Consider the following 7,281-nt stretch of genomic DNA (forward strand, 5'->3'; position numbering starts at 1 on the left):
ATGCAAAAAATCTTAGCTTTTCAATTTGCACCGGATATCTGCTAGTTGGGCTCTCCCGAGTACTACTCTCAATATTTGTTGTTTTCTTTTACGACTTTCACATGTTGGGAATAAGACATTTAATAATAAATTAGCATGTATTAACCGACTTTAACCGACTTTAGTTATTGATAACTTTAATAGCCCTTGAGCACTAATTGTAATATTTTTGGTACATACATATGTATATGAAAGACTCTCAAAGAAATAAACTTTACTTCTCAGATTTAACTGTCATTACATAAAACTTTTCGATTGTACACATACACTTATATAGAAGTTTTTCCACAATTTCCACCATTTCCACAATTTGATAACACACGAGGAGGCGGTGAATGATTTTCCATATGTCACTTGATGCACAATGCATCAGATGAAGTATCGAAATTGGTATACTTGATGGTAAGTTATGTTATTTACATATAGCAGTCGATTCATGTGGTAATTGCTAGGATATTGAATATTGAGCATCAACGACTCGAATGTTTTCTTTATTCTGTAATACTTGAAACATGGCTAATGAGACAGTAAGTTTGATTGAATTCTCAAGTGATGCATTACCGTCCATTAACTATACTCGGTACAATTCGAATGTAACGTATTCCATCGAGCCGATCTATTCGAAACTGGGTATGGGCTTTATACACGATTTTACTCACACTTTGTTTGACAAGTACTATACATCCAATGAGGATTCACCAAAAGGTACATACTTTCCAATATGTATTTTCACCAAAAAATTATTTATACTAACTAATTGATGAACTGTATTTGAATGTAGGTTATGTAATTGCCGTTGACAACTCAAGCTCATATGCTGTGGGCCCCAAAGTATGGGCAAATGTGTGGGAATCTTTGATTGCTCGAAAAACAGTAGTGCTCGTCTGGGTGATGTTTCTTCTAACTGTCATAATAATCGTACCGTTTATTGCGTAAGTAAAAAAAAACAGAAGAAAGTCTTACCCAATTTATACTCTTTGCAATTCTTATTAATATACTCTTCTTTGAAAAAGTGAAGACAGTATCAACTATATATAAATAAAGCAAATATTTATATATTTAAATTTTAAATATTATATACAGCTTATATAAGTATGTAAAATGCATAAATATAAAGCATATTATTTAATACTTTTTGCTGAGATTCTGTTAAGTTTACTTAGAATCTCTTAGACGTATCACGTAAAAAATCCAAGTTTACGATTTATATTTTATATAATATCATTGTATATTAATATTATTATTAATATAATATAATATATTATTATATAAATATATCGTAATTATAGCTTCATTAATGCCATTTTCATCACATTTCATATAGGGTATGTTATTTTTGTTTCTGTTGTTACCGTTGCCACGCCATTTGCCCACCTTGTCAAAGTGCCTCGAATACGACCAAGCGTATTTTACTGAATTTACTGCTAATACCACTTATACTGGGAGCTATGTAAGTTGAGTCAAATGCATATGTGAAATACATATTTAAAGTAAATATCACTTAGGTTTGGATTGGTCGTGGCATTCCTGAACGATAAACTCATCAATAATGCGATGCGAGACAGCAGCGAGACAATGATGCGCAGCAACAGGGACACTTGTGCCATGCTGCAGGACGTCTGCCTACATGTCCGTCACTTGCTCGTCGATAACTTTGAGGAATTGGCGACGACGATGAGTAGCCAGCTCTTTGGTTAGAATTTAGTTAAATTTCTGATTGATGATTGATTTGATTGTTGAAATAATGCCGGAATCACATGTAATTGCAGCCGTTGCGGAGATGGCCCATAAGGATCTGAGAACAGAGGCGGGCCTACAACTATTAGAAGTATTGGAGGATATCTTTGACAATATGCCCGAGGCATTGGCGCTTCTGGAGCAGGTGAAGGAAATGCAGGCCTATTTAGTTTTCATTGGCAGCCAATACCGTGATGGTAATTCAAATATCTATAAAATAGCAATTTTAATATATATTTAGCTCTCTAATTGTGTAGCTTTGCGTGGGGCTAAGCGTGATTTCGTATATGTTCTTACCGTGTGGTGCGATTTCTTTGAGTGTAATAACATAATTCGAAGCTATAAACTTTTATACATGGATACTTCACAATGCCTTCATTTCGATAAGGCAAGATTTCAATATCTACTCAAATCAACAACAACAGCAATAACAATATCTACTACTTTCAGCTGCCGAATACCAGCGCCTTTATTGAGGATGTCAAGAACATTATATATGAAGACTATTATAGACTACCGAAATCCTGGTTAGATCGCCTGTACAATGAAGAACAGAAACTCAAACTCGCTCTCGACCCGATGATACCGCCCATGATACGTCGCATCAGCATGTTGGCCGATTCCCTAGAGTCCGAAAGCCACAAGATATGCAATATAACTTATAGGGCTATGAGTAACATATATATACGAAACTTGCATTCGACCAAAAGCTTTGAAGAGCTTTACGAGAACTATGGCCGTAATCGTTGGTATGCCAGTTTCGGTTTATTTTTCATCATGCTAACGGTGAGTAAACTAACTACGCATAAATTTTATATATTTAAAAAAATTTTTTTTTTAAATATTTTTTATTTTATTTTATTTTTTTTTTTTTTATTTGCTATTTTTATGAGCTTACAGACTATGAATATTATTGATAAAGAAATCCGATCAAACCCACTGTATAGAAAGCTTAGTCTATAGAAAGCTTTGCCTGTAGTAAGTTTAATATATAGACAGCTTTGAGTCAATAGAAAGCTTAATTTATAGAAATCAAAGTTTATTGAAAGCTCAACATAAACCTAAGCATATAGAAAACTCGGAGGCTATAGGAAGCCAAACTTATTGATAGGCTATAGCAGTATTTCTCTATTTCATATCGATGTCATTTACTACTAAAGCTGGAGACTTTAAATTTTAAATACATATATATTGCAATGTATTTATAAATAAATTTGATAGTATATGCTGTTAAAATAAATAAGCCTGAATTTTTACATGCGATTTTAATTTGAATTTATGAAATATGTATATAAATTTAAAGTTAAGCCTTTCAGTTACCAGTACCAGCAGCACCCCGATTTATTTTTACTTTTACTTAATGATTCATGGTTTTAAAGCCTCATTTCACATTTCAGATTGTGATTATATTGAGCTATACTCTTATAACTGGGCTTTGCATACGAAAAGATAACTCAGCATCGAGCTGTATGTTACTGTAAGTTGAAAATGTATTCCCCCATATAAATATCCAATTACATATACAATATCTATTACATATACAAAATCTCTACAGCGCGATTATTTTAATGTTTGCCGTCTTGTCATTCATACTGATAATAAGTCTGTTCTACTTCACGCTGGGATTGGTCTTTTATCCGGCGTGTATTTTGTACGATGACGAGGGGCGAAACACACTCCATTCGCTGCTGGAAACTGTGCTACAGAAATCGAATGCAGTAAACAGTACAGAATTCCCTCGACCGTCTGAATTTGCCGCTGGAATCAAAAAGTGCCGCGCCGATCAGTTGATCTTCGAGATGCTGCGCGACAATAATTTGTACGACATTAAGAGACTGAGAGAAATCAATATCCATTTAGAGGAAAGCACCTATCTACAGTTTGGCAAGTTAGACATTTATTTTAATGCGTTGGTGTTTATGTTGCCGAAAGAGTTTCATCACATCTTTAAGCTACGTGCGAAGTACTTATCAAATTATCATAGTCGAACCTATATGGATGTGTTGTGCCGAGAGATAGACGAGTTGGATATACCCCAATTTATTAGCGATTTGCGGGATTGGGCAAGCAATTTTTTCGCTGAAAGCTATGGTAGCTATCTAGATGAGCGAATGCAAGTGGCATATGTGAATTTACTTAGAATGGCGACAGACTTGTCGAAGTATACGCTCATGGGGAAAACAATATTGCAGACAATAGATCAGATTGAAGAACATGTTTACCGAATCGATGATCTTATAACGTTTGAGGACAACAATTTTAACAAATCCATTAAAATTCTATTGGACAGACTGATGAAGGCGCAGAATTATATAGAAGGCGTTGGCAGCGGTTATCTGAATACCATCGTTGATAATTATACAAACTCTATTCATGGACAAATTAACACCTACTTCGATATGGTCATCAATATCAGTTTGAATGAGATTGGTCCCTGTGACCATTTGGCACAAAGTCACATCCATAATGTAAATAAAATCTGCGATTATTTGGTTAATTCAATTGTGAGTAGAAACATGAATATACATATATGTATATTCATATGGTCCATCCAGCACTAACTTGATCTGATTATAGAACGGCTATTGGTTGGGCTTAGTTATATTTGGTATACTGCTAATCCCCTTGCTGTGTGTTAGTCATCGTTTGCTGTGCTTGTATCGAATTTACGGTCATACTGGCGCGGCGATTGTCTATAGGGAAGAGGGCACTTGTCCAACCTGCACGGGTTTGCCATATGATCCCCAGAATATGAATGCGAATGCAACTGATGCCTTTGCCACCAGTAAACATAAACACGATTGATTCTGCGCTCGAAAGTTGTTCATCTGCATTGTACAAAAATAGCTCTACTTTCTTTAAATTTTATACAATATACGAGCAATGCTGCTATAAATAAATCAAATTTTTTATTCATTCCAGCTAACTTTAGCTCATTCAAATATAATTTTTCTTCATTACAAAACTGATTTTAATAAAGTCATTAAATTTCCAATGTGTGCAAATATTAAAATATATCAATTCTCATTAACACATAGTATTTCGTAACTTCACTCATCCTGAAATAAAACTATTAGAACCATATATGTATATAGTAAACTATACCTGCGAAATAGTAAAACCCTTCTTCTTACGCAAGAAACATACACACAGACACACATAGGCATGCACGCATAATCACGCATGGACTGCAGTGTGGGCTTACTATGGGAAGTTAATTGTTTAATAACTTGTCGATGGACTATAGTCATGAAACATGTAGATAGTGATCATAACATTGAAATGCGTGCATGTCGCAAGGGATCATTCTCTAGTGTTTGAAATACGCCTTTTAGAAATATGTGGGTGAGGGGGTGGATATAGGGGTGGGGGTTATATTACAACGAAAATCGAAATTATATGAAATGCATATAAGTCTACATTTAAAATTTGCAGACTCTACCTCTAAAGGTGTAGGAGATATAATTAAATAACTAGTTTTCGGTAAGGGTTTTAATCGATAACAAAATATCGGGAGTAGTTATTGACATTGGGAGAAAAACTCAATATGCGCGTTATATTCACGGACCTAGGAAAAAATTTCAAGTCTCTAGCTCTTATATCTTTTGAGATCGACGCGTTCATAAATACGGACGGTTTTGATTGATTCAATTTCACTCACTCCCACACGCACACAGTCACATGTTTATTCTAGCTGTAATCGCGACACGCTTTTGTTGTCTTCCGCTTGCCTGTTCACAATCCAAAATTGTTGTAAAAATTATGTTCTCGATCATGTTGAAATAATTAGTAGGCAAACTGTTTTGTGTTCGGTGAACATGTTTGTGTAATAAATTCGACTGTTGATACACAGCTTTATTGTCAAGAAGAATTGAAAATAAATTAACTTGCTAACTTGCTATTAAAATTGCTCAATTCAATGAGTCACAATCTTACCTCTCATATCTTTTACTCAATTCAATAACAATAGCAATAAGAACATTTCGTAATTGCTCGGGTTGCTCGATTGGGATGGTTCACTTTTGTGGTGTATGGTTAGTGGCTATAGTTTAGCCCCAGCCGCATCGGTTCACAATGTTGAAGAAACAGTTTAAGTGTCTTTACGTCATAGTACGACGTCTCGTAATACCAGTTCTGGCTGCTACTCTAATATTCCTAGTCGTACTATCCTCTATCAAGGACCCTTCAATTATTTCGAATGGAGCTTTCGGCTTACGTATATTAAAAGCGAAATCGCTTTCAACTGAGAATCTTATTGAGAACATACTATATTCGAGCTTGCAGCCACCGCCAGGACGCAGCATTTTCTTTCATGAGACCAGCTGCACTTCTCCAGATGCGGTATCCAACATTATGACTCTGACGGCTCGACAAGCCTGTTCCATAGAATCGGCTGCTCTGAATAATCCGAACTTCCAAATTTTTACTGTATTTTCGTGTCCGACCTTCCGTCCTCTTGTCGGTCGCCAAAAACTTCTCGTCGATGCCATCGAAAGCTATGAGAACGTGAACTTACGTCACCTGAATCTAAGGAACTATGCTATGAACACTTCTATTGAAGATTGGGTCAAAAGAGACGATTTGTTTACCTCTAAGTGAGTTTTAAATTCACGTTTCCTTTTAGAGTGTAGCGTAACTCACCTACTCTAATGCACAGCTATCCGGTGCATCACACATCTGACCTGCTCCGTCTCATAAGTCTCTATCGGTTTGGAGGCATCTATTTAGACATGGATATTATTGTCCTGACAAGCTTAGAGAAATTGCCTCTGAACTATGTGGGAGCTGAATCTATCGATACCCTCTGCAGTGCTGTCATTGGTTTAACAGCCGATGGAATAGGTCATGAAGTTGCTGACTTATTTTTACAGCAGTATCAAAAATATTTCAATGGAAAAAATTATGTACAAAATGGGCCAACTCTCGTAACAGCCGTTCTGTTGAAATTTTGTGGCACCAGCCTCATGAAAGCCATGGAAGGCGGTCGTAAGAGTTGCAAGGGATTTCGAATATTCAATTCGACTGCATTCTATTCAATTCATTGGCAAGAGTGGAGGCATTTCACTGAGCCCAAGTATCTGGAGGAAACCATGGCAAGAACTAAGGATTCGCTTATGATACACATGTGGAACAAGCTGTCCAGCGGAGAGCGCATCAAAGTCACTTCCAATACTGCGTATGTAAAGTATGCGGAAAAGCACTGTCCCAGGACGTATGCGGCTGCTGGGGATTACTTTTAATGTGTGTTATTTAAATATGTTTTAAATAATTTATTGCTAGAATAAAGTAAATACGTTTCGTATATTTGTACATGTATATAAAGACTATATATATGTTCTTAACGAGGTTGATGACCATCTGTCCGCCAGTCCGCCCGTACGTACAACTATATCGTAAGCCAGAATAGCTAGAGACTTGAAAATTTTCCCTGTATACTCTTCTAAGTCATACGCAGTCTGATTTATTATATATTTTGTCAAAAACTCATCTTATTTTCTTATAATC

The 7,281-nt window shown here is 35.8% G+C and overlaps 2 protein-coding genes across 5 annotated transcripts; both read left to right on the plus strand.

Annotated features, from left to right (window-relative positions):
- Positions 1-279: 279 nt before the first annotated feature.
- LOC108611321 (prominin-like protein) lies at positions 280-4,697 on the plus strand. 4 transcript variants are annotated; one of them, XM_089465260.1, is made up of 11 exons: positions 281-441; positions 492-744; positions 821-971; positions 1,364-1,489; positions 1,545-1,732; positions 1,809-1,973; positions 2,034-2,164; positions 2,227-2,562; positions 3,156-3,253; positions 3,332-4,280; positions 4,354-4,697. In XM_089465260.1, exons 2-11 carry the CDS (start codon positions 552-554, stop codon positions 4,579-4,581), a joined length of 2,565 nt encoding a protein of 854 aa, XP_089321386.1. In that variant the 5' UTR covers positions 281-441; positions 492-551; the 3' UTR covers positions 4,582-4,697. The 4 variants fall into 4 exon arrangements, with proteins under 4 accessions (XP_089321389.1, XP_089321386.1, XP_089321387.1 ...); XM_089465261.1 differs by having other exon boundaries at positions 3,174-3,253; XM_089465262.1 differs by lacking the exon at positions 4,354-4,697 and adding an exon at positions 4,332-4,352.
- Positions 4,698-5,178: 481 nt separating this feature from the next.
- LOC108611322 (alpha1,4-N-acetylgalactosaminyltransferase 1-like) lies at positions 5,179-7,281 on the plus strand. The gene is made up of 2 exons (XM_018003885.2): positions 5,179-6,371; positions 6,434-7,281. The coding sequence occupies exons 1-2, from the start codon at positions 5,851-5,853 to the stop codon at positions 7,014-7,016; spliced, it is 1,104 nt and encodes a 367-aa protein (XP_017859374.1). The 5' UTR covers positions 5,179-5,850; the 3' UTR covers positions 7,017-7,281.

Source organism: Drosophila arizonae, chromosome 3 (assembly GCF_054131065.1).
Source record: "Drosophila arizonae isolate 15081-1271.41 chromosome 3, UAZ_ARI_1.0, whole genome shotgun sequence".
NCBI lineage: Eukaryota > Metazoa > Arthropoda > Insecta > Diptera > Drosophilidae > Drosophila > Drosophila arizonae.

Bases quoted from the DNA above. Each gene is read 5' to 3' on its own strand.
- LOC108611321 (XM_089465260.1), top strand. From the start codon at position 552: ATGGCTAATGAGACAGTAAGTTTGATTGAATTCTCAAGTGATGCATTA. The intron at 2,165-2,226 runs GCAAGATTTCAA...TACTACTTTCAG, and splicing joins AATGCCTTCATTTCGATAAG to CTGCCGAATACCAGCGCCTT. The intron at 4,281-4,353 runs GTGAGTAGAAAC...ATCTGATTATAG, and splicing joins ATTATTTGGTTAATTCAATT to AACGGCTATTGGTTGGGCTT.
- LOC108611322 (XM_018003885.2), top strand. From the start codon at position 5,851: ATGTTGAAGAAACAGTTTAAGTGTCTTTACGTCATAGTACGACGTCTC. The intron at 6,372-6,433 runs GTGAGTTTTAAA...TCTAATGCACAG, and splicing joins GACGATTTGTTTACCTCTAA to CTATCCGGTGCATCACACAT.